At 36.6% G+C, this 25,322-nt stretch overlaps 1 protein-coding gene across 8 annotated transcripts in view; it reads left to right on the top strand.

Moving 5' to 3' along the window:
- Positions 1-25,322, top strand: part of PTPN12 (protein tyrosine phosphatase non-receptor type 12) — a 69,679-nt gene that overhangs the window by 32,526 nt on the left and 11,831 nt on the right. For all 8 annotated transcript variants that reach the window (XR_009418468.1, XR_009418467.1, XM_059471891.1 and 5 more), the window contains exons 3-12: positions 2,292-2,368; positions 3,545-3,640; positions 4,634-4,672; positions 5,394-5,465; positions 6,818-6,877; positions 9,351-9,493; positions 10,889-10,955; positions 11,533-11,610; positions 11,698-11,796; positions 20,884-20,969. Coding sequence is in view for 6 of the 8 variants with exons in the window: in XM_059471891.1 (XP_059327874.1) it covers positions 2,292-2,368; positions 3,545-3,640; positions 4,634-4,672; positions 5,394-5,465; positions 6,818-6,877; positions 9,351-9,493; positions 10,889-10,955; positions 11,533-11,610; positions 11,698-11,796; positions 20,884-20,969 (817 nt within the window). In the remaining 2 variants the exon portion in view is untranslated. The remainder of the gene's footprint in view (positions 1-2,291; positions 2,369-3,544; positions 3,641-4,633; positions 4,673-5,393; positions 5,466-6,817; positions 6,878-9,350; positions 9,494-10,888; positions 10,956-11,532; positions 11,611-11,697; positions 11,797-20,883; positions 20,970-25,322) is intronic.

Genomic DNA, 25,322 nt, shown 5'->3' with positions numbered 1-25,322 from the left:
AGTGAAAAAGAGAGAGGAAGTCGTTATTGTCATCTTGTTAACAGTGTCCTGGCATTTTGGTAGATTGTGAACAATACAGAGAAATCTTGGTGGCAGCCAGGCTGAACTGGTGAGACAGTGGTTTTATTCCTGTGGAAATAAAAGCTGAGCCACTGGGATCTGGGAGGGAATAAAGCTCAAAGTGGAGAAATGAGTGAACTTCAAAGCTTCCTCAAACATATTGAGGAAAACTGAAGATGTATTTTCAGTTTAAGTCAATGTCTCAAACATCCAAAGTCTCCAGCAATGAAGTGATGGGAGACCAGCTTGAAATGAGAAGCAGGAGAAAGGCAAAGTAAATTTGCCTCTATCTCTTGTAAATCCAGGAAGTTATATACATTTATAACTTAATCAGAGATTAGTATTTATCAGAAATTGTTACCAGAGAGATCAGTACCTCAGCACTAACTCAACACTGGCTTCACAGTAGGCTGCATGTTCCCCTTACAGTTTACTGAGCCATCCTGAATGGTAGCTAAATGCAGCATGGTGTTCACTGGTCACCTGAGGAACCAATTAGTTATTGTGAGCTGAGCCTTTATAACAATATATAACAACATCCAAGCACTTCATCTTCAGAAGCTGGGAACTGCAGTGGATTTTTTGGGGGAAATTCCATTCCAGACCTTAAGCTCTGTAGCAGATGAGCTGTGGCACACAGAGACAGGATGGTGATGTTGACATTTGGAAACTGATCCAGAATTTTGGATCTACTGTGCTAAGATAGGATCCCTCATTAGCCTGCTTCTTTAATTAGTCTGTTCTGCCACTTAAAAGCAGTTTTTAGTATAAAGTCCATGACACCATTTCATGCTTAGAGAATGTTCTTGCTTTTACAATGTTTGTGTCAGTGTGTAACAGTGCAATGTGTTTTAAGGGTTTTTCTAGGCCTTTATATGAGAGTGTTGTCTTTAGATTTGTGATGCAAAAGTCTCCTAATTTACACTTGTGCTTTTTCAAGAAGCATTACATGGTAACAGATTTTTTGCATGTTATGGGTATTCTGGCAGAAAAATTTCACAATTTTGCAAGCTTTTTGGGAGAGCTTTCTGTATAGAAATAATTCTCAGCATTTACTTCTTCTAGGCATGATTCCTTGTTTTATTATCAGTGATGTTTTGACAAAACAAAAACCCAACTGTATTTTCTCTTTTGAAATATGTTTGTTCTTGGACTTTTTTATGAATTTAGGTCTAATCAAAGGTTTAGCAGCTGTTCTGTGGTTGAGGAATTGACCCTGAGAGCAAAAAGTAACAAATTGCTTGAGCAGCTGCTGTTTCTACATATACTTCTGTTGCCCCATTTAAATATAATTTCCTTTTTGATATGCATTTTCAGCTGAAAGAACCTCTAGTGTAAAGATAGTCTGAACAATTTTTATATTGTAGCTGATAAGTGTTGTTATCAACAAGAGCTGGAAGGACTGGCAAACCTGCCAACCACCTACACCATTTTTACAATCAAGTTGTTGTATTAAATATGCAATTTTTTAAGGCCAAAAAAAACCCCAAAATATTTCGTTTATCCTGTCAACAAATAATAAGGCTATTTTTATATTGCTGAGGATTTTGATCTCCAAAGAGCTGCTGGTTTTATCAGAAGCTTTCTCTGAGACAGTCAGTAATGTTTGAGGCAGAAACTTGACATGTCCCAAACGCCCTAAATGAAGGAATCTGCTGTTTTCTGGTTCAGAAGTGCTCCAGCAAGGAGCCTAGCCCAGGATTTGGGGAGTATAGCAGTTATTCTGTGCCTGAGCAGTAAACCCTGGTCCTGCTTCCTGCTGTGATACCTGATGGAATCCTCCTTGGCAGAGGCTTTGAGAGCTGCCAGCTGCTTAACTGTGCACTGGTGTTTGTGCTTTCTGCTTTCCCTAAGTGTGTCTTCATTCTGACCACTGGGATCTCTGTTAAAGCTGTGTAACTGCACTTTTGATGGCTTCTGATTAATTGTGTCTTGCCTCTTTGTGATGAATTGCTTTTGGAATTCCAGGAGGTGATACCCTGTGAGCTTGAGCATCAGAGGCACAGAGCAGTAGGAGCTGCTCTGCTTGTCACTCACTACCTGAGCTGGTTTTCATTTTTACATGAATCAAATGTATTGACTTGCTTGTGTGACTCACCTTTGGAAAATGTTCTTTAATGAATTATATACATTATATTTTGTACTACATATATTATATTTACTATTCTGTATTGATTTTCATGTGTTGTAATCCTTGTTCAAAAATTTTTTTTGGTTTGTTTTTTTTTTAGTTGATCACAGCAGAGTTAAACTGACCTTAAAAACTCCTCCACAAGATTCAGATTACATCAATGCAAACTTTATTAAGGTATGTGCTCCTGGTTTAACAGTTTTTCTGTTCTTTTTAAGCTTTTTTTTCTTGTCAGTGCAGTTTTAATATTATAGTCTAACATAAGACTTTAAAGCTGTAAGATATTCTTTTATTATGACTTGAATAAATTTGCAAACATGATGCCATTTATAACACAAAGCTTTAAAGCTTTGATTTTACTCCTAAGTGGAAATATAATGTAAAATATATTTTTATAATATATTGTAAAATATATTATAAAATATAATGTGAAACACTTAATTTTAATGTAAAATTAAAATTAATGTAAAATACTTAATTTTAAAGTGACAGGCAAGTGCATTGGAGATTTTTACCGTAGGAAAATTCAGATGCAGTTGTTTTAACAGGTGACATTTTTAGGGACTATAAATGAGGTGTTTGACAAATTGTGTATGTTAATGTACATTTCACTCTGTTCATGGAAGAAGTGTGGCAAAGGAATTAATATTCTAACATTCTTAATCTAACAATGGCCAGGAATTAATCCAGCATTTGTAAAGAGAAGTCAGAATTTGACTAAAAGCCTGTTACAGTTTTGTTTCAAAGTCTTAATATCTTTAGCTGTCTTTGTAGCTTTATTCTGATGCTGCATCTACATAATATTTATTTTTCACAAACAGGTAAAATCTAAATCTTCCTGCAATAAATCTTCTGTCGTGAGCATTTATCTTGAAAAAGCTGAACATTAATGTACTGAAAATTAATATAATTAATAAAATTAATATAAAATTATATTTATTAATATAAATTCAAAAATTTTGTAATTTTGAAATGTAGTACAGGGAGGGAGGAACTTAAATTTGTTCAAGAGGATGCTTTTTTACAGAAATATTTTCAATTTTTCATCACTAAATGTTTGAGTAACAAAGAAAATGCAGACTTAAAGGGAATCTTCAGAGTTTGAACACAGTTATTTCCTGTGACAGTCTCTGCAGTGCTGTAGCTGCTGTGATCTTGGGCTCCCTTGAGATTACCAGCTAAATTCCCACTGATGTAATTGGGAGTCATGTTTTGTATTCACCCTTCCTGTTACATATATATATTTTTAAAAAAGGATATTCTAATTTTACACCACTATAACCCAAACCCTTTTTTAATTCAGTGCAGATAAATGTTCTTTACAAACATTAATGGTTCCTTTCTGCAATCCAGGGAGTACATGGGCCAAAAGCATATGTTGCTACCCAGGGTCCCTTAGCCAATACAGTCATAGACTTCTGGAGGATGATATGGGAATACAACGTTGCTGTAAGTAGCTGTAGAAAAATTCAGTTACCTTATTTCATGGCACTGTGATTGTGTATTTTTTATTATTATTATCAAAATATTGACAGTAATTTAGATTTTTTGCTTCCCAGATGTTGCCTTTTGTAGTTAAATGGAATTAATATAATTTATTCAGTTTAATAATGTAAATTTAAAGTAATAATTTTGTTAAATGAACATTAAGTCCTTCATATTTATGAATAAGTTCTTGCTTGTTTTGTCTGTAAGGTAGGAGACCTTACAATTCTGACCTAATGTAGACTGACAAAATCAAATACAGAACCAGCATGTGAAACAACAAACCCCAAACCAGTTACCTTTCTTTTTATGCTAATTTTGGGTTAGTTATTGCTTTATATATTCTATGTGTGTTTAAACAGCTTTTGTCAGGAATTAACTTTTAAATACTTGTGGAAATTGGATAGGTTTGACAATTTTTTGGGGGACAATTTTTGGCAATTTTTTGTCATTGTTACTTACTATTACAAATAGCTTACCTGTTGGTGCATTTTTATTGTGCTACTCATGCTTTCTGATATAGCTTCACCTAAGAAATTTGATTATTTGATTGATGGTCAAGGGTTTTTTTGCGGGGGGGGGGAATGTTCCTATTTTATGCATTCTGTGTTCCTTTAAGCAAATATACTATGTTTCTTCCAGCTGGCAAATGGGTCTATACTTTTATAAATTTAGACTTTATAGTCAGACTGAATAAATAAGGTATTTGTACAGTGAATTTGAATTAAGTAGCCTTGAAGTGTTGTATTAGTGATGTAGATTTTGTGAAAGATGAAATTTGGCTGCTGTTTTAGAATTAGGGGAACATGTGTATGCAGGAAAGAAAAAATTGTTAATAATTAGTCTCTTCTGTAGTAACCACTTCAAGTGTATCAGTATCTCCTGATAGAAGCAAGGGTTTAAGTTACATGATCCAAAACCATCTAACTTGAAATGTCTTTTTTTTTTTCTTTTCAGATAATTGTAATGGCCTGTCGAGAATTTGAAATGGGAAGGGTATGTGTCCTAAATACAAAAATAAATGAGCTGTGCCCATATGGGGCAATAGCTGTGAAACTTCATATGCCAAATCTGTAACTGTGATAATAATACCAGATGAAGTGAGAATGCTTGTCCTTACATTTCTGTACATAGGAAATGGATCATCAGACTGCATTTCTCTGCCCCATTTGTAGGGTTACATGATTTTTTAGGTGTCATCTCAGTGGAATATGTGTTTGTGTACAGAACTGCACCAAGGGTTTGTTTCTGGCTGTGTCACTGTGGAAAAAGTGTCTTGCTCCTTGTGGGATGGAGGCCAACTATGAAAATCCCAAGTCCTTCAGAATTTCCTGTCAATTCATACAGCTGCAAAAACAATTTTTTTTAAATCTCTCTTCTTTAGTTGTATGACCTTAGAAGGAAATTCAGAATTGCGAATTCGCAACTTTCATGAAAACTAAGCTTTCATTGCTCCCCCCTGCATGATGCTTAGGCATATGGTACAGGCAGATATGAAGTTTGCATTCTAATTTGCAAAGTGTCTTTTGCCTGCATTTCTGTGGGTTGTTTGAGGTCTTGGTTTTGTTTTTCTCTTGTTATCCAAAAGGAAAGTTATTTTATTATCTTAAAAGAAGTCCAGAATAAGGCATTCAGGGTTGTGATTTTGTCTGCTCTGCTTCTGTTAATCATCTTTTAGTACCATGCATGAATTAAATTGGGCTTCTTTATTTAACAGAAAAAATGTGAGCGTTACTGGCCTCTGTATGGAGAAGCAGCTGTAACTTTTGGACCATTTCGTGTTTCTTGTGTAAGTATAAAGCTTTATAAATTAATTTTCAAGTATTGAGTGGGTTTCTAACTTAAATATTCAATGAAATGTATGTAGTGGGCTTTTTAGTTGTTCACTACTAAATTTTACACAAGGACTCTCAAAGGAACATGCACATCTAAGCTGTGTGGTTCTTTGAATCCTCCTTGATTTTTTTTTTTTTAAAGAAGGGAACCTGTGTCCCTTGCTTTTGTATATTTTGATGTATTATTGCTTGAATGTCTGCACCAGACTCAAAAAATCAATCTTGTGCAGTTGTTTTGTGTGTTATGACTTGTGTGTCCTGAGTGAGCTGAAAGTACCACTGGAACAGGTTATTTTTATTAAATGAATTAACATGACCTGTTTTTAGGTGTTCAGAAAGAGTTTACATGCCTGCTTATTCAGCTATTAATACTACTTTGAAATAGTCTAACAAGAATTAAGTACACTTCATTTCATCCTGTCACAAAAATACATACTTGCAAATTTTAGCCTATAAAGATTCTGAGTAACTTTTCCTAGGGTAAATTGATTCAAATTTGCTGCTTTTTGCCCTGTTCCTTGAGATACTGGGGAAAGGGGTTTGTGTGTTGTAATTGCCTTAGCTACAGCAGAATCTATTACCTTTGGGTACTCTGGTGTGTGTGGGCTGCAGTGTTGCAATTGTTGATGGGAAATGGTAAATTCCCAGGAGATAGAAACACATTAAAGCATATATTCAGTCTCCTAAAGTCTCTGTGAGAAGCTGTAATGCAAAGTTTTTAAAGGCATCTTCAAATTCTGATGTTACTGGTACTTAAAGTACAATAATACTGTTTGATTTCTGCAGTATAAACTTTCCTTGATATTCCAGAGGAAGATTTGAAAATTCTGTGAGCTAGAAGCTAGATTTTTTTTGTCCACAACCAAGATAATTAGTGATTCTTTTAGATGCACCCTTAAAGGAGACATCACAGGATAGAGTGTTAAGAGGCTGAAATTTATACAGCAAAAGTGTTATAGAGGGATGCTGTGAAAGGCAATTGTAAATTAAAAGTATGGAAAAATAAAGCAAAAGAGGTACTTAGAAATATTCTTATATGGCTTGTTGATGACTTTGGTACAGACAATTTCAAAACTCACACTTTTACTTAAAAGTAACCCATTTTGCACATCCTGTGCAGCAAGCTGACTTGCTGGTTAATCAGTGTTTTGATTGCCCCTCTCTTGAGGAAATCATATATACAAAACCAATAAATTAAAAAAAAAAAATCTTGAGTTTCAAGTTTGATGTTTTAGTTATGCCCCGTGTGTTGCATATTGATTTTTTTATATTTTTTTCCAATGCATTATTGTTTTCTTGTGTTTAGGAAGCTGAGCAAGCAAGAACAGATTATTTCATTAGAACATTATTACTTGAATTTCAAAATGTAAGTACACAGTTACTTCTGGTCTCACCTTCAATGAATGTTCAAAAGTCTCCAAAATGATACAATGTCAGAAACTCATGAAAGTATCTTCACTTTTTTAGGGGCTGATTGTGGATGTAAATGATAAATTTTGGAAGAGATTTTAAAATCTTAGTATATAAAGGAGGAATAGTGAAACTCTTTGCCTTTTTTATGTTCTTCTTTACCCAAATGGCTTAAGCTTTTCTTGTAAACTTACACTGAAATGTCAGATGTCAAATGTCAGACTTCGTTTGACTGAAAAACAGCTACCAGTAAATAAAAACTGTAGAGCCTTCCTGTAAAAACACAAAGCATGACAGTCTATTTTACAGAATACCTGTCATTTTAATTGTCAATCAGCATTAATAAATGATTTATTTCAGGTTAGTCTCATTTGTGGTTATGTTTTCTTTATCAAAGCCTTGTTCCTTTTCAACAATGGATACCACAGCAGTTATGAGAGCTGCTTAATCATGAGGGGAGTGATTTTGGGGAATAATTTTTGTCTGCAGTATTTGCTGGGAATGCATGAATTTATAAACAGTAACAGAAACTGAATAACTGACTGGGCTGTGAGACAGTTTAGATAACAGAAATTCTGTGTAGTAATTGGGGTTTGTGACATTGTTTGAAATGGTGCATTTCAAAACAGAACTGGATACCAAAAACCCCAAAGCAGAACCTGCCTTCCTTTAATACCCAAATATCGTATGAACCAGTTACAGCAGAGACTGTGGCTGGTGTAGATTTTGCTTGCCTGTACTACAACATGCAAATGATGTTTGGCTGTTGTCTCTGGGGAGTTCTGTCCCAGTTAGAAGCCTGTGTACTGCTTAAAAACTGAGCAGCAACACAAAGTTATGGTTTGTGCTGAGCTTTTGATCTTAGCAAGGAAACAAGTTTGTTCCTGTGAGGAGCAATTTAACTGAAAGGGTTAATGAGATGTGTTGATATTTGATCTGTGCATCTGATAAAGTGTTTTTTCTTCAGATTTATGTAGCAGATTTGCTTGAGGATTCCTGTAAAATTAACTGCAGACTTTTCATCTTTCTTTGAAGTATTCTAAGCATAGCCTTGCACTGGGGAGGAAAAGTGTATTTGTGGTATAAAGTAATATCCTTTTAAGTTTGCTTTCAGGTTTTCCAGAATAATTATATGTTTTGTCACTTCTGTAGCATTTGCAGTGGATTATCATACAAAAAGAAGCTATGCAAAAGGATTTAAAATTTCCATAAATCTACAAAGTTATTTTAGTTTCTAGGAGGAAAACCAGTTCGACTGAAACTTGATTATTTTCAAGAAAGAACTTTGGTTGTCTAGTGTATAAGTGGCAGTAGAGAAAAAGGACTCTAAAAGTTCTTTTAAATGTTTGATTTCATATAAAAAACAAGTCCTTTTTTTCCCCTGACCATTCTGCTTATGTGAAAAATCAATAGTCTTTTTCAAAGTAATTAAGTGAAATTTATTGGTGGACCTGAATAGATAGCTGTAACTGTTCCTTTTTAGTGATGACCTTGGCTTTACATAGTCACCTAGATTTTTAAATTTATGCTTTCTTAGGCTGTGTTTTCTCTTGTTTTAGCTAGCTATGGTGTTTTCAGAGAGCTGGGAAAAGTCAAGCCTCAAAAATAGATAAATTTCCATGCTCAAGAGGCCTGCTATGTTTCTTCTCACGTAATGAAACAGAAGGTAGTGTAGGTCTTGAAACCTGTAGGCTGTAATGAGGATCAAAACCTTCATGCTCTGCAGTACATGACTTGGAGGGGGATACTGGAACCCAGAGGTGAACACCAGCATGGGAAGGTGCAGCAGAACTAGCTGCTGGTTCTGCTGGTAGCAGCTGCAGATGCTTTGGATAGTGATGAAAGGGAGGATTTTCAGGGATTCAGGTAGCTGAGTAACTAAGCTGTTCTAAAGCTGCTTCTTACCTTGCCTTTATTGTGGCTCCTGCTGCTGGAAGAAAGTGCAAGTGTGATCCATATTTAGGTATGGTCTCGATTGCTTCTGTTGTTTTCTTAATTTCCCTCTGTGAGCCTGTGCACACACGCACACACTTTATTTTGTAGTGTGACAAAACAACACCTTTGCCCCCATTTTTCTTCGTTAATGTAAGTTACTGAAGTACAAAGAGAAAAAGAAAGATAAAAGATTCTTTCTCCATTTCCAAGTTATAGCTGTAAGGACATAGAGCCTTTTCATATGGTGCAGCACTGTTGGGCCTTTACCCATGTAATAGAAAGGGCCTTCTGAACTGTCCCATAGGGCATCTTCTTATGCATTATCAGCACTTCAAATATGATTTCAGAATTTCTCTTCTATTTTTGGAAGTGGTATAAGCTGTAGGGTTTTTTAATCCAGTAAGTGACTTGTCAAAGCAAAGGTTCATAGGACTACTGTGGTGCAAAGTGAAATGTGTGCTGTCACTAACAGCTCTCTCCCTGCCCTCCCTTAGGAGACTCGCAGTGTTTATCAATTTCATTATGTCAACTGGCCTGACCACGACGTCCCTTCGTCTTTTGATTCTATTCTGGACATGATCAGCTTGATGAGAGAATACCAGGAACATGAGGATGTTCCTATTTGCATACACTGCAGGTATCAAATGGATTTATCTTTTCATTTTAAGCATTTTCATTTTTTGAAGTCTAGACTTTTGTTATGGGATGCACTAGTTTTGGTTTTGAGTTGGAATTGAGTTATTTATTTTAGTTGAAAAATTCTCATGACAAAATTTAAATCAAAATCATAGAGGCTTCATTTTCTTAAAACTGATGCCACAGTGAAATTTTGCTTCTACTTCAGTTTAAGGCAGAATATCAATCAGAAAAGAATGAACCTTTGAAAGGGGACCTGTTTTGATGTTCTTAAGACATAAATCCTTGTGAGGACAAAACAGACTTTGAAGATTACTGCAAATCAGCTTGAGAGTAAAGGCTCCATTCTCAATAGGAGAGACTACATAGCACCACTAAGAACTCTGTCTGTGCTCTAATATGACAAAAAAGATCTTTATGAGCAGGTTGCAGTTTCCAGTTGGGAAGTCTTTACTTCTAAACAACAGTTTCATGATTGACCCGAAATTTGGCTGCCAGAACTGTTGAGACTGAATTGCTATGAAAATATTTTGCTGCATTGACACTTTCTGACAATTTATCTGAAAATCTTGCCTATTGTTTTTAATACTTTCTAAAGCAACAAAAGTTCATGTGTTATGTCAGGAAAAATTGAATTCAGATTGATAAGCCAGGACATGTTAAATTCGTGGGAGTTATTAAGTCTTTAGAGCTTAGTTATTCTCTTAGGGGCTGCATTCTTTTTTTGAGTTGTCACTCTTAAGTGAGGTCTAAAAACATAAACTGACCTAGCACTGAAATCTATTCACTTTGTCCTGTTCTTTTTGAATGTCAATATAATTCTGAATGTTGATTCTTTACAGCAGTGTAATTATAATGTAATAAATATTAATGAATTATAACTCTGCATGTGTAAAATAGAGGAATTCATACAATTATGAAAAATAAATGAGATAGTTTGCTGTCATTCTTAAACTTTGATTTATTTTTTTAGCTAAAGAGGAAAAAATATGGATGTGATACTAAATCAGTATAATGTGGCAAGTCTTTCAATATCTTCTGTTTTGCCATTTTACATCATTTATCATTAAACTTGGAGAAGACCACACCTGATGAAGCAGTAGTAGCTGGGAATAGTGTGACAAAAGGGAGAGGCAATAAATTTGTCAACACTGAGTCATCTTTCATGACTGCAGTTCCAAATGGCAATGAAAACTTGCATTAAAAGATTCAATGCTTCATTTTGCTCTGCTCATTTTATTTTTAAGACACTATAGTGTCAGGCTGAGTGAAATTAAAATGATAGTTGAGGGATTTGGGTAATTTTTTTTAATGTGGACTTTTGAAATATGAGGCTTATAGTGGTTTTTTAAATCAAATTTAAATAATATCCAACACCTCTCTTTTTATGTTATAGTGCAGGGTGTGGAAGAACAGGAGCCATCTGTGCCATAGATTATACATGGAATTTGCTTAAAGCTGGGGTAAGGAATCCTACAAGAAGATTTATGACATTCTGTAATTTCATAACAATGATTGGTTGAGCTTCCAAGTGTTCAAATATAGGGAAATGTTTAGGACATTCTGGAGCTGTTTACAGGTTGGATGTTTAGTTTCATTGCACTCATGCTTTAGTATGAATTTCCTTTGACAGCAAGTTTTTGTCTAAATAGGTCACTATAAAATTCTAATTAAAAAAAAATATTTCAATATAAATCGATTTTTAAATTTAACTTTCTCAGTCTCTCTGATTTATCATGCAGCTCATATGTAAAGGCATAACTTCATTCTGGGATTTTTAGTTTATGAAGCATTGTTAACATTGCAGTGCCATATTAATGGCATTGGCTATTTCATTTCAAAAATGCTTGAAATGCTCTCAGCTGGTCTAAATCAAAGGTAAATTTGGAGTTGCTTTGAAAAAAGATTTAATAGTTGCCGTGTGGAGAGAACAGATTAACTTTACCTATAAAAGTTGGACCTTTTTTTTTATGTTTAACAGCTTCTATATTGTTGCTATGACAGTTATGTCATTGTAAATAACTTGCTTCTGTATTTCAGAAAATACCTGAAGAATTCAATGTATTTAATTTAATACAGGAAATGAGGACACAGAGGCATTCTGCAGTGCAAACAAAGGTATAGTTTGTTTTCAAATGAATGTGATAATATATCACTATTCTTTGAAAAGATCTTGTGCATTAATTTTTATCTGGTACCTCACAGGAGCAGTATGAGCTTGTCCATCGAGCCATAGCACAACTGTTTGAAAAGCAACTGCAAAAATATGAGAGTTGTGCAGACTGGAAGATTGCAGATGGAGTGGTAGGTGTTTTTCCCATATGTAGCTGTTAGCTGATGATGCAAATTCTCCTGTGAAGTTGTTTTTAGTGTTCAATGGTGTGATCTTATTAAGTTCTCATGTTTTTTAAAGTGCTGCTTGCATTGAAATAGGTTAGGGGAGAGAAATAAAAGTTGAAAATGTTTTTGGCAGAGAGCTTCATGTTCTACCCTTTTAACAAAGGACAAGGAAGTGGAAAAAATATTCTTCATTGGTATTTACAGTATTTGAGCATTTTTCTGTCTTTCTATCCTTCCCCTTAAGTTTCATGTCTCCTATAGGTTTATCCTCCTTTTTTATGTTTAGGTATGTTTTCTTGGCTGTTGCTGTACACTGTATGAAAAATGGGTTTTTGGATTAATATATTCTTTCTCTCCCACAGTCCAGAACTCTGTACCACCCTTTGTCCCTGGATTGTGTTTTGTTTATTCAGTGATTTTCTGTCCCTAATTGGTGCAGATTCCATAGCTCTCTAGAGGGAGTATGAGTGGTATCTCAGGACTCTGAAATATCTGGAAGCAATTTTAAATGTGCTTTTATTAATAAGCATCTTATTTATTTTAGGGATATATATGTGCTTTCTAGGAAGTCTAGAATGTTTTCAATTCTTGGATTAAATGCATCCACCCTTCTGCTAACTCCTGAGAATTTATGTTGTTCATGCAGTACTTATGAGGTCTTTAGTCATGACAAGGAGCTTGTTGACTAAATGCAGTATGGAAGTATGGATAGGGCTGGCTGTTTTTATTTGTTACAGGTTTGATTAAGCTGGTGTGTGATTTTTTTTTTTTTTTCTTGAGAAATGAGCATAGCAGGGTTTGGAATATGCAGATCAGCTTTGTACAGAAGTGATTTCTAAGTACTTGAGTTTTGATTATAAAATAATAGATCAGTCTACTGTATCTTCTGGTTATTTGCCTTAAATCTGACCTGTGTCTGCTCTTATATAGGTTCAAAAATGTCTCTTATTTACTTATTCCTATTACTATATATACATTAAATGACTTGCATATTCCAGAAGATGAGTAAAGCTGTGGCAAAGTATGGTGGTACTCTGTAACAAAGGCAAGTGCTGTCTTCAGCACAGCTTGAGAGCTTTGCTGACTAATAAAACAAGACCTGATAGAAAATGGATAGGTAATGTATATGGGGGTGAGAGAGGGGTAAATCCCAGCTCTGAAAAGGCAGTGATGGAATGTGAGTTTTGAGTTTTACTTGTTTATGATCAACAAGTTGTAAAGGAAATTGAGTTCTGGCAGTTACTTGGAAAATGGTGAGAGCAGAGAATGTAATGTCCCTGTGTGGGTACTTGCAGTTGGACTACTGACTGCATGTCAAGTCTGCTTATCTCAAAAATGTTACAGAATTTGAACATTAAACAACTGGACAAAGATCAAAGGTGTTGGAAGGCTCAATCTAAAGAACAGCCAGACTGAGATGGTGAAAAAAATGGCTGAGGTTAAATACAACAGAGGCTGACTAACAACAGAATGCTGATTACCCTTAACTTTTTCTAAGGGACACCAGTGAGACCTGAAAGACTTAATAAAAAAGTGACATTTGTATAACAAATGCAACATGAAGCTGCAGAGCTCCTTGCAGCTGACAGCCTGTATCTTTGGGTGAATATCTCACCATCTTGGAGTCTTCTTCCATGAGTTTCACTAACCTCTGACCTATGAAATTCCAGAGCTGAAATCTGTTGGAAAACATTCTAGGGAAGGATCCCAGTATGCCTGCTCTGATCTCATTCTTCCCTGGAAGTTCCCTTTTGGTCACTGCTGGAAGCAGGGCCAAGTAAATCTTTGTCTGACTAGGAAGAGCCTTTTTTGTGTTGGGAAATGATGCTTTTTCCTACTGTTACTTGAATCATTCTGCAGAAAGGTTGAGGGGAAAAAAATCTCATAAGTGAAGAATTTCTGTATCTAAAAGTTTGGTACTTAAATTTGTTACTGTCCATTTGTTAAAAAATTTGCTTTCAAGGAATTAACTGGTATAGGCTTAACTTCAGGATTTATAAGGGAAACTTCACATATCTGGTTAAATATTTTCTTGTAGTTTTAACCTGATTCTCAGAACTTTGAAGCTCACTTGAGGCATCACTTTGATATTCTGATAAAGCTCCTTTTTTACCTCCAGGAGTTAATGTAGCATCTGTTGTATATAATGTCTGATTTTCCCCAGAAATTTTCTAGTTTGCTTTCTTTAAAAAATAACAAACAAACATTCTGGGATGTATCCTGGTTAAAAAACTAAATCTGAGGCAGGAATTTTTCAAGTAACTTTATTAAATACAATGTAGTATTCTAGAGCTCCTTCATGTATGTTACTCTGCCTGCAGATGCTACAGCAACTATGAAATCTTCAATATGTGAACAGTTCTGGTTATGTCCAATGAAAACAATTCCAAATAAATTCATGTGCCTACTTTGGCTATAATACTGTTGGTTAAGTAGGAGATGCTACTGGGCTGAAGAGGAAATGTCATTTATTCTATTTTGATAATGCTGTGAAGAGCTGGAGCGCTCTATAGGGTCGATTTCATGATTTTGTTTTCCTCCTGCTGTTCTCATTTCAGGCAGTGTTGAAATGGGTTGAGTTCCAGAGCTCTGTGAGCAGGGCTTGCCAGCAACATCCCAGTAAATCCCAGTAAAAGGTTAATCTGATTGGCACTGAGGGGCAGCATTCATGGGGAAGTAGCTCAGACACAATCCCGAACGTGTGTTCCTGGGAGCCTGCCAGCTCTGCCCTGCTGGGAACAATACTGTAACAAGTCAGCAGCAAGGCATGCAGGGTTTGAACAGCGACTTAGGACAGGGTTAGAATTTCCCTCAGAATTTGATAGATCCCAAACCATGTCAGAAATACACAATATGTAGGAAATGTATAGTCTTACCATGTAGTTATACCTATTGTGAACGTGTAGAACTGCAAATGTTTAACATAACACTAAGTATTTAAATGAAATGAAATAAGGAAAGCTCTGCTCAGATACCAGTAATTTCAACAGTACCCCAAGCAGCCAAATTTCAGGGTAAAGAATTGCTACTCAGGAGCCATTTTTTTGTGATAAGGAAAGAATTCAGATGCTGAATTTGATAATCAGAACTATTCTCTTCCCATACTTAGTAGTACTTTCAAGTTACCAAACAATTAAATTGGAACAGAGTCTTGGAGTGAAGCCTTTCCCACTGAAATTCTTGATCATATTGTCATGTATTTCAAGTCAGTAGCTGTGCTTCTCACCCTCATTGGCTTTGTTAGTACTGCTGGGAAAATATTACATTGGTGTTGTGTTTGGAAGCCTTGAAAGATATGTGAAATCATTAGTCTTGGTCATCTGATAAGGTATCAGATTTGTATCAGTAAAATATTTTATGAGTTATTGGAGAAGGTTCTTCATGAGCTGAAGTGAACTGCAGCTGTGAATTGTAGCTGTCTTGGAAAGTCTGAATCATATGGAATTTCATCAAGTTGGATGTTCTGTTTGGAAGTCAGAAAAAGAAAATTGGTTAAAAGACAAACAACCAAGCTCACTCTCAATTCAGAAATGTTTCTTGTTGAATTTTTTCTCTTGACAGTACCAAGCATGTTAGGGTACTGCAAGTCCTTGCTTTGCCCTTATCCATGACTAGAAGTTTGTATTAATAAACACTTTCTCCAAAATCTGGCAGTGCTGGTGCTCTCAATGTCTCTTGCATTTTGTGCTGTAAAAGCAACAGAGTTCTGTTGCTGTAGTTGACTGCACTTGCAGAAGTCACAGAGGAATCAGCTGCTATAAGAAGAAGGTTGTTATTTGAAACATTAATGGTTTAGAAACTGTAAGTGAAAAGACTGTGCTGTTCATATTCTCTTTGCTGTTTGGCAGCTTGGAAGGATATTTTTTGTCATTGCAGCCTTCTAAAAAATCATGTATTTCTTCAGAGACATTGATCTTGTTGCCTCTGTTGGAATGTTTTATTAAATCTGAGTCGCTTGAGTGTATCATTTCAATCTGAAGTATTTCTCTTTTTATCTACTGATGCTCAGTGATTCCCATGCTGCTTTATAAAAAGGGCAAAAGTAATGCCTCAATTCCTTTTAAGGGAAAACATGAGATTACTTCTGGAGGAGTCTTTGCAGTAAATTTGCCAGTATTTTACTAGTACAGAAAGCTTCTGAATGACATTAAATATTTCCACAGTGAGTTTCCAAAAGAAAATGATACATTGCAATTCCTGAGAAAAAGGTTTTGAATTGTAGTCAGTGTGTGTGAAATCTCGGTCTAAGACTGAGATCCTCTATTTGCCTGAAGTTAGTGACAGCACTGTTTGGTGATTGAGCCAGGGGTAGAAGCAGGTGGGAGGAAAACCCCCCTTGGGAGGTGATAGCACAGTTTGGGTTACCTTAGCCAGTGAGAATTCCTTGTTTCTCTGCATTACTACAGGAACACAAGTTACTCTGCATTTTAGTAGACTAGGGGCAATCTACACACAGTATTTGAGTTTATGGCCTTGTCATTTGTTAATGTAGTCTTTGTAGGTAGGTATGTGCTCATTGTATATCTGTGATTTGAGTACCTAGAAATTGCTAACTATGAGCACTTTGACTTGATCTCAGTAGCTGCTCCTTCACTGGAGCAACTCCAAGGGAACTCTTGAACTGTTGAACATTTGATGCAAATAGACACAAAGGTTGGGGAACGATCCTTTTCTTTCCCCATGTTACAGTGAGAAGACACTGCAGTGAGACAGTAGGGTAGTTGTCTTCTGTGAGAAAGCAGGGTGCTACACTGAACACTTAGTGAACTGCACATTTGTTAATCCATTTTTAAAACATGATTCTGTATGATAACCCCTGTGAGCTACGTGTGTTGTCCTGGTTTGTCTGAGCTGATACTTTTAAAAATTGTGCTCTGCCTGAGAATGCAACATCTGTCTAGAGAAGCAAGGGAGTGCTGACTGATGTTGATAAGCTGTGCTCAGGAAGGCTGTGGAAGGCTTTTTCTTAATACCACCATCTGCTCCTCTCAACAGATGCAGTCATCCCAGTGAGATACCCTGTATTCACTTTCAGAGCTGAGCTTCCTCCTTTCTGCTCTGTGCTAGTTTTTCTGCATGTTTGCCTATTTGCTTAGTTTGATGTATATGACAGGGAAATCTGTGAGTTGGTGTCACTCAAGGGTGAGAAATACTCAAAATACTGGTTATTCCCTATTCTTGTAACACAGAACTGAGAACAAGTGACAGGGAATGACTTCTCTAAAAGTAAACAAAGCCTTCACAGAAACATCAATCCATTGAGCTAATTAAGGAAAGTAGCAAAGTACCTCTTTTTTTTGGTGACAGTAAATCCTGTAATCATTCTTGCTCCTCGTTCAATGTAACTGAAACAGTGAATGGATCTGGAGTTGAACCTGATTCACAAGTGAAACTTTTGACACCTCTCTGTCTGAAGCCTTCCCTGTGTACAAAATCGGGGTAACCACTGGCTTTTCTGGTGTTAAGTTTAAAAGTACCATTTTGTGTGTGCAGATTTTCTTGCTGGGTTTTAAATTTTTCTTTTTCAAGGAATTGTTTTTGTAAACTCTGTGGTTGTGCATGTGCCTTGGACATTTGAGTTTATGTACATTTTTTAAGGCTTATACCTATGTTTTGTTACCAGTAACAAAAATGGCAGTGCCCTTTCAGCTACTTCTGCCTGTCTCAACTAGAAACAGCTTGTTACTGTATATGTGGAGTTTTAAAAAGCTTTGACATATGTTAGCTTCTCTAATAAGCTTTTTCTTCTGCCTGTGAGAAAAGCATATCTCAGGAAATATTCTGTTCACAAACACTTCACTTTACAAACATAGAAGGACAGGGATGCAGCTGCTGGTTTGTTTTCTGGACAAGTTAGTCTAGAGCCAACAGGCACACCCTTTCCCTTGCCAATACCCTTTAGAGAAATGAATGCATAAATAAGAAATGTGTTCCTGAAAATTTCTGTGCTGGTGGAACTGAACTGGGAGACTTTCCTGCACTGTTGTAGGATGGAGAGGTTGGTGGTGAGGGGGAGGAACTGGAACTCTTGCGGAGTCTCTCTAGTATCTTTCTGTTTTGTGCAAGTGGGATGGGCTGCAGTGCTGAAGCAAGGCCAGCAGCCCACTCTGTGCTCAGGATGCAGTTGTTTAGGATGCATTCATTTCTGGCTTTGGTTGTTAGCACTTCTGAGTAAGGGGAGCCTTTTCAGTACAATACCAATGCACTCAGTGCTGGCCATAGTGACAAATACATAAGGGAGAGATTCAGAGTTTGCATTGCAGAACTGGGGGAAGTGGGGAGGAACATGACACAACCATTGAGCAGGAAACAGAGTTTCTTGTTGAATGCTGGGAGCCTCAGCATCTTTGACACCAAGCTTCAGCATAGTCCTCTGCCTGAATGAGGCAATAAAATTAATGTCCATACTTGTTAAAGGCAAAATGATCTGTATGGTCACTCATTACTTGATGTCAAAAAGTAGGAAATTGCTTTTTTACATTTTTGAGAGAAGCTGGTAGAGGGATTGGATGTTCATGCCCCATGGTAATGTTTCCAGTGCTGGGGACCCTAAATTTGGATGCAGACCACTGTAGACATACTAATTAAAAAACCCCAAAACAGCACACATTCATATTTTTCCCCAGTTATTAATTGCATCCAAAGCAGCATGGGCAGCAGGTGAAGGGAGGTGATTCTGCCCCTCTGCTCCCTGAGACCCCACCTTGGGTTCTGCCTCCAGCACTGGGGTCCCCAGCACAGGAGGGACACAAAGATGAGCAGAGGGATGAACAGGTCTCCTTAGAAGACAGATTAAGAGTTGTGGTTGCTCAGCCTGGAGAAAAGAAGGCTCCAAGGAGATCTCATTGTGGCCTTGCAGTGCTTCCAGGGGGCCCATGAGAGACATGGGGACAGGGTTTTTAGCAGGGCCTGTTTAGCAGGGCAGTAGGACAAAACAATGGTTTTAAATTCAGACAGTACATTCAGACTAGATGGAAAGAGGAAATGTTTTGTGGTGAGGGTGATGAAACACTGGAACAGGTTGCCCAGAGAGGCTGCAGATTCCCCATCCTGGCATTCCTGCCAACAGCCCAGGCCAGCTTGGACAGGGCTCTGAGTAACTTGATCTTTTCAAAGATGTCCCTGATCATTGCAGGAAGGTGTGGATTAAATGGCCTTTGCAGGTCCCTTCCTACAGAAACTGTTCTATGATTGTGTGAAACCAAACAACCTTGATTGACTGCAGTGGGAGCTTCAGTGGTGTTCATTTAAATGTGAGTGGCTTTTATCTGCTAATTGAATCTTACTCCAAAAAGCCCCTGATGGTTACAGCCAGTGGTCAGCAGGACAATGAACTCCCTGTGCAATTCCCTGAAAGGGCTAACACCATCCTTTCATTAAGGAACAATGGAGTGTTTCTGCTGGAGTACTTGTGCAATGTTATATTTGACAGCAACTTAATGGGGGCAGTTAGGGAAAAACAGTAGGAAAGATCAAAATAGTTCATTTTTGTCTCCATTTTTTCACAGGTAAAGCTTCACTTAGTACACTGAGGAATAGAATTTGATAATAGACTCTTCACAGTAGCCAGCAGCAGTATGGTAACCTTTAAGACAAGTAATGGAAGTTAAAAACGTATAACTAATTAATCTGAATTTAAATAAAGTTAGTTAACTGTTGAGGCAACTTGTAGTTTATCTTCCAAAGCAAAAATTGCTCACTGAATTCAAATGCAACTATCACATCTGAAGCAGAAATTTAACTCTTTTGTTCTATAAGACTGAAGCAGGTCAGTCCTTATCGCCAGTCTCAGCAGGCAGGCTGGCAGATAGCAGATCCTATTGCCTGAACATGGTATTGGGCTTTGAAATCTATTACACCCATCTGGGATATTTGTTGTTCTTTTTAAAGATTGCTTTTTCAAAAGAGAACTCCTGCAGGAATAGCCTTTAGGTAAAATAGGCATTAAAATTAAAATAACACTAAGGTCCTCCTTGGTTTTGTTGGGTCTTTGGCTGTGGCACATGTTTGGGAATAGAATGTCAGCTTTAGGCTGTTGCATGTTTTGCTTTGATTCTTAATCATATGTAGTTTTTTCTTTATTTTTGCCTAGGGACTTGGTTGTCATTAAATAGTGTTCACAGCCATTCTTGGGGTGCTGTTTTAGATCTGTGGTGAAAACAGTGCAGATTGTTTGTAGCTAATGCTGCAGCTCTTGCTGAACAGGGTTTGCACAGTCAGGAACTGGCAAAGGCCCTCCTGTGGAAGGTTATGAGTGATTGCTTTTGCATTGCTTCTGTGATTTCTTTTTATCTTCTCCCACTTCTCCTTTGCCTGCTAAACAATTTTGTCTTGACCCACAAGTTTTCCTGCTGTTCCTCTTTCCAGAGGTGGAGTGGAGCAATGAGAGTGAGAGTGGCTCTTGTGGGGTTTAGCTGCCTGCCAGGGTTAACACACAACAGTATTTTACATGTATATACATGTAAATGCATATATAAAAAATATTTTATATTTATGGTCCTAAAGGGAAATTAAAATCTTCATGCTTTGCTGAGTAAATTGAACTTTCTTGTACACAAATGGGAGGTTATTCAAAAGTGTCTCAGATCAATGCATTAGGAGACAAGTGGGCAAGATCTTTCTCATTTTTGCTTACAACACTGTAGATTATTCTTATCTTCATTGGGGTGATTGTACAAGTGTAAATAATTAGACTGACTGGAAAATAAATGCCTTATTATCCAATTATTCATTTAATTATTCAAGGTGAATAACTGGGAGGGTGTACGAGAGCTTGCTCACTACCAAAGAAAGATCAGCTTTTGACTATTTTCTTTAGTGGATTGTTCAATGGCAAACAGACCAAAATCTTCAGTCAGAAAAATGTGAAGTTGGATACACAAGGTTAAAAATAATTTTGTACATTTATACAAAATATGACAGCCAAAAATAGATCATATTGTTATGTATTCCTGCCAAGTGTCATTACAGATCTTTGGACCTCACAGTTCACATATTCTATGTATCAGCTTTACAGCCATGAGTAAAAATATCCTTTTTTCTTTTAATCAGGATGAAAATAATACAGAAAATGCTGTCAGTTCTTCAGATGCTGAGAAACAGGATTCTCCTCCACCAAAGCCTCCACGGACCCGCAGGTACCTAACTGTGATCCTTTACTATTTTAGGCTGAAAGATGAATAAAAAATAGAATAAAGCTACTGATAGCATAAAACCTTAAGATTAATATGTTGTGTTTATAAATAGAAATATACATAATGCAAATAGAAGTCATATAATTGACTCTAAATATAAGCTACAATATTTTTGTGAAGTCTGTGTTTACTTACACCAACGTTGCAATGATTATCTGTGAATAGACATGTTTACTAGTCAGATGTGTTAAATCTACTTGTGTTTTAATTCTGCTAGGTGACAGTAGCAAAACAAACTTCAAATAGCCTCCAATAATGACTGAATCCTCCTTTTTGGAGACAAAACCATAATGACACATACCCATTTATCCTAGAAAAATCTCAGACAAATACTGCTTTTGACTAGAGTATGACAACCAAAGGCTGTTATTATTGAGAAGAATTGGTCTCACCAATCCTTTCATTCAGCAGAGGAAAATTTTCTCTAGCTCCTAAAATGCCTAGGCATAGCTTTACAGAACCCAAAAGTAAATCTGAACCAACAGATTCATCACCCTAGAATTGGTACCCAGCCCAAGTGTTGAGACAGCTAAAGAAGCAGCTCTCCTGAACAAGGTGTCCAAGTCCCCAGCTGGTTTGTGCAGAGCTTAGAGTGGCCTTTGGCAGGTGATCTGCCTGTGTTACAGTGCCTGTAGGTAGACAGAATAAGGTGAGAACTTGGGTTTCCTAAAGTTGCTGAATGACATAAGGAACCATCAACCAGGTGATATTCTTGGATAACATTTAGGCAGAAGTAAAGTCTAATTCCTTTAAAATAAAGAAAGAGATGGAAGTAGGTTAGGACTTGTTACAGACAAATGACAGGATTGGTGCTATGTAGGCAATATATTTTTTACCTTATTTGGATTGATGGTAATGTGATTGTATTCAATTATGTAGATTAAGATGATGACAGAGGAGTCAGTTACCCTGTGTTCATGATGAGTTCCAAGCTCTTGAAACTTCATCACTGAGCTTAGAAATATAATTTCTGTCCAATAGATGATTTCCTTACTAGTGTTCCTTGAAATAATCTTAGATGTACCTTTGTTTTTATCATTTTTATATATTATTGTAATATTAACATATGTATAATTCATGTAATTCGTGTTTAAGCACACATCTGTCTTATCTGCACTGCATTGTTCTTTACGTGCTGCATTAAGTTAAAATCTTTTAATCTCTCCTTAAAGCCTGGGGTTTTTTTGGGCCTGTTTCCATAAAATCATACTTTCCCATCTGCCAGCAGTGCAGACAGATTGATTTCCTAGAGGTGAATAAATGGAAGCTTTTAGCAAAGCTGTTGTCTTTCTAAAATGGAGATTATTTTTGAAAAACAATTAATTAAACTCCTCCTGGAAGATGCTTCTGAGGAAAGACTTTATTTGCTATTAGTCACATCTGCTCAAAATACCCCCTAATGAGCATGTTTTATTCTTGATGTGGGGGGTAATTTTACAAATCTACAGCCTGATTCAGGCAGGAAATAGAGCCAGGTTTTGTGCATTGTGGATGTTTTGGCATAGATGAACATCCTTTTCCTGGGGAGGATGGGAGAGCAGAGTCAGTGAAACATTTTAATTTAATCCCCATATGCACAGGGAAATGTTTTTAGGTTGCCAGCCAAACGTGTACTTGAGTTTTACATGCACTGTCTCTGAAGAAGTTACAAGCAAGTTGCTAAAGCTACTATTTTTGAAAAGAAATAAGGCTTTACATTCTTTATAACCTATGTTGTAAATGGCTTTATAATGTATATTAAGTAAACCAAAATGCATTTTTAAGGGAAGTTTAACATTTGCTTTGTTTTCTAAAGCAAGAAGGGCTATAGGGACTGATAGTGCAGGGTACTTTGGGGGAGCTTGGTTTCAGGTGAACTTGCTTGAGGTGATCCTGAGTGAGCAGGAAAAAAAAAAAAAGGGGATTTTTTTTCTTGGCCTCAGGATGCTTGTTTTCCATATTGTTACTGGACTAAGCCATGTTTGCTTAGACAGGTATCTGTTAGTTGTTTTCTGACAGCCCCAAATCTGTTGGGTGAGGTGGTGACATCTCCTCTGCAGCCCTTTCCACTGGATAACCACGCAGGTCATGGCAGAGTTTTTCTGTGAAGGTGGTGTTCTCACTCTCTCTTGCTCTGTTTGTAATATTCTAATGAAAACATCTCAGGATCTTCTTTAGACTTTAGGATCTCTTCTTCTGAAAGTGCAGCTAATATCCTGTAGCTCTTGTCTGTGCTGAGGATGAGATGTCACTAAACACTTTTACCATGAGAGGTAGGAAGCTTACTCAGAGAGGTGTAATTAATCCTTTTAGTGCTTGCTTTGGCCTGGGCATGTATTGGGGAAGGAGTGATACTTTCTAGGCTGCTTTTATGTCTTCTTGGAAGGTAGAAGTATCTTTAGGATATTGTGATTATATTGGTATTAAATTGGTATTTTATTAGGTCTCCATGAAGCATCTAACTGTACTGGTTTTGCAGAGGTTTGGAATTGTATTGCCTTCCAAGCTTTTATCACCTTGTAATGCTTTAGTGTAATTAAACTTGCTGTACATTCTGTGAGTGTTGTCATTTAGCTTAATGTCTCTCCCTGTTTGGTGTCAACATAAAAAATATTCTAATATTACTCCTTGATTATTACAGAGGTAAACAAGAACAGCTCATTAGTGCATACACCAGCACCTTATCCTAGAAATTGCTTGGCTTGGCAGCTGATGATCGCTTCTTGTGGAATCAACTTTCTTTAGAGGACTTGGGGGGATGGAAAGTCTTTGTTAGATATGTTTTAATTATTTTCAGGTTAAGGTAGGAAGAGGGCATAAGTAAGGTTTAACTTTGTTATATAAGAGACTGCAAAAAATTTAAGTTTTAAGTTTACAGTTTCGGACTGTACTTGATTTTAGGTGACTGATGTGTCAGAATTCAGAGGGAGCACCTTAATGCCTTTCAGTATTAGTCCATGGAATATTTGTGTGCTTAGTAGTTGATTCTAAAGTGTTGGGGAAAAGTGATGTTCTATTTTAGCCAGGCTTGGTTACAAAAAGTTCTTTATTTTCAAGTTCAAATGCATTTTGAAATCAAAGCATAGACTTAGACCTAAACTCATGAAAAGTAAAGATTATTTAACAGATTTTTTGTATGCAATGTAATGAAGAGCGATGTGCTGCTGTCTGAAGGTGGAAAGGTAAAATATTGTAGCATTTTAACTTCTCATCAGATTCTGTTCAGACTTCAGTCTAATGATGGTAAATACATTTCCAGGGTTATGTGTTACTCTGTTTCATTTCAAGCCCTGCAAACCATCTCTGTTTCCTACAAAACTAAGACAAAACTCATTGATGGCTGTTCCTTCTTAGTAAACTGTCTCTAGCATGTATGCCACAATTAAAAAAACAAAAAGCCTCAAGTAAATTTTAAGAGATAAATTCACCAGCTGGTTATTTTTATTAATTCATTGTACTTTTACATTAATTTTTGTAGTACTTTTGCAGCAGCTTCACTTACCTGGACTGTTGCTTTTCTTTCATGTGGATGGGAGTGATTTAATGCTAAAGTAGAATAATGTGGTTGTCTAGCTTCAGCCTGCTTATGTTGAGTTTATTTTTCCTATTTTAATGAGGGAGGATGTAGAGCTTGGTATCTATTTTTGGTTGTTCATATCAGCTGCATTCCATGACCTTGGCATCACTCTCTTTTATTTGAAACATCCTACAGTATGCTGCATAGAATAACCATGGATTACTTAAGGCTTTTTTTCTTTTCAACACTGGCCAAGTTTCATTTAAATCTGAACCCATTGTGTGCAGTTTCAGCCTTTTCCATGTAGCTCTTTTCCATTAGGAGTAGAATGGATTAGATTTTAAAACATTGTGAAAATTTATAATGTATTGCAGAAAGCAATAAATGGCTTGTTTTTCTTGTATACATTTTTTGAAAGCTGTGGGAAGGTTTTTTTTCGGACAAGTTATAGTACTTTTGACAAATTTTGTGTAATTGTTACTATGAGAAATAATTGTAAAAAGGTGTTCTTGCCTAATCCATGGTTTACCTGACACCTGAGAAGGCACTGGGGCACTGCCTCAGTTGTGTGGCAATGAGTGTATGAAAAGGCTGCCTCAACCACCCAGGGCAATTCCATTTCCAGCTGTAAATGAGGCAGTGCCAAGGCAGTGCCATTCCAAGGTTATCAGGAGCATTTGGATCTGAGGAGGCACTTGAAGGCTGAGTCATGACAAAGTTTTCTATTTTTTTATCACACCATGAGGTTTTGCAACCCTATGTGTTTATTTAAAGGTACAATATAGGGAAGCTTCTCTTAC

The sequence above is a fragment of the Ammospiza nelsoni genome, chromosome 5 (genome assembly GCF_027579445.1).
Source record: "Ammospiza nelsoni isolate bAmmNel1 chromosome 5, bAmmNel1.pri, whole genome shotgun sequence".
Lineage (NCBI taxonomy): Eukaryota > Metazoa > Chordata > Aves > Passeriformes > Passerellidae > Ammospiza > Ammospiza nelsoni.
The sequence above is the reverse complement of the archived record's forward strand: the minus strand, read 5'-3'. Positions and strand labels throughout refer to the sequence as shown.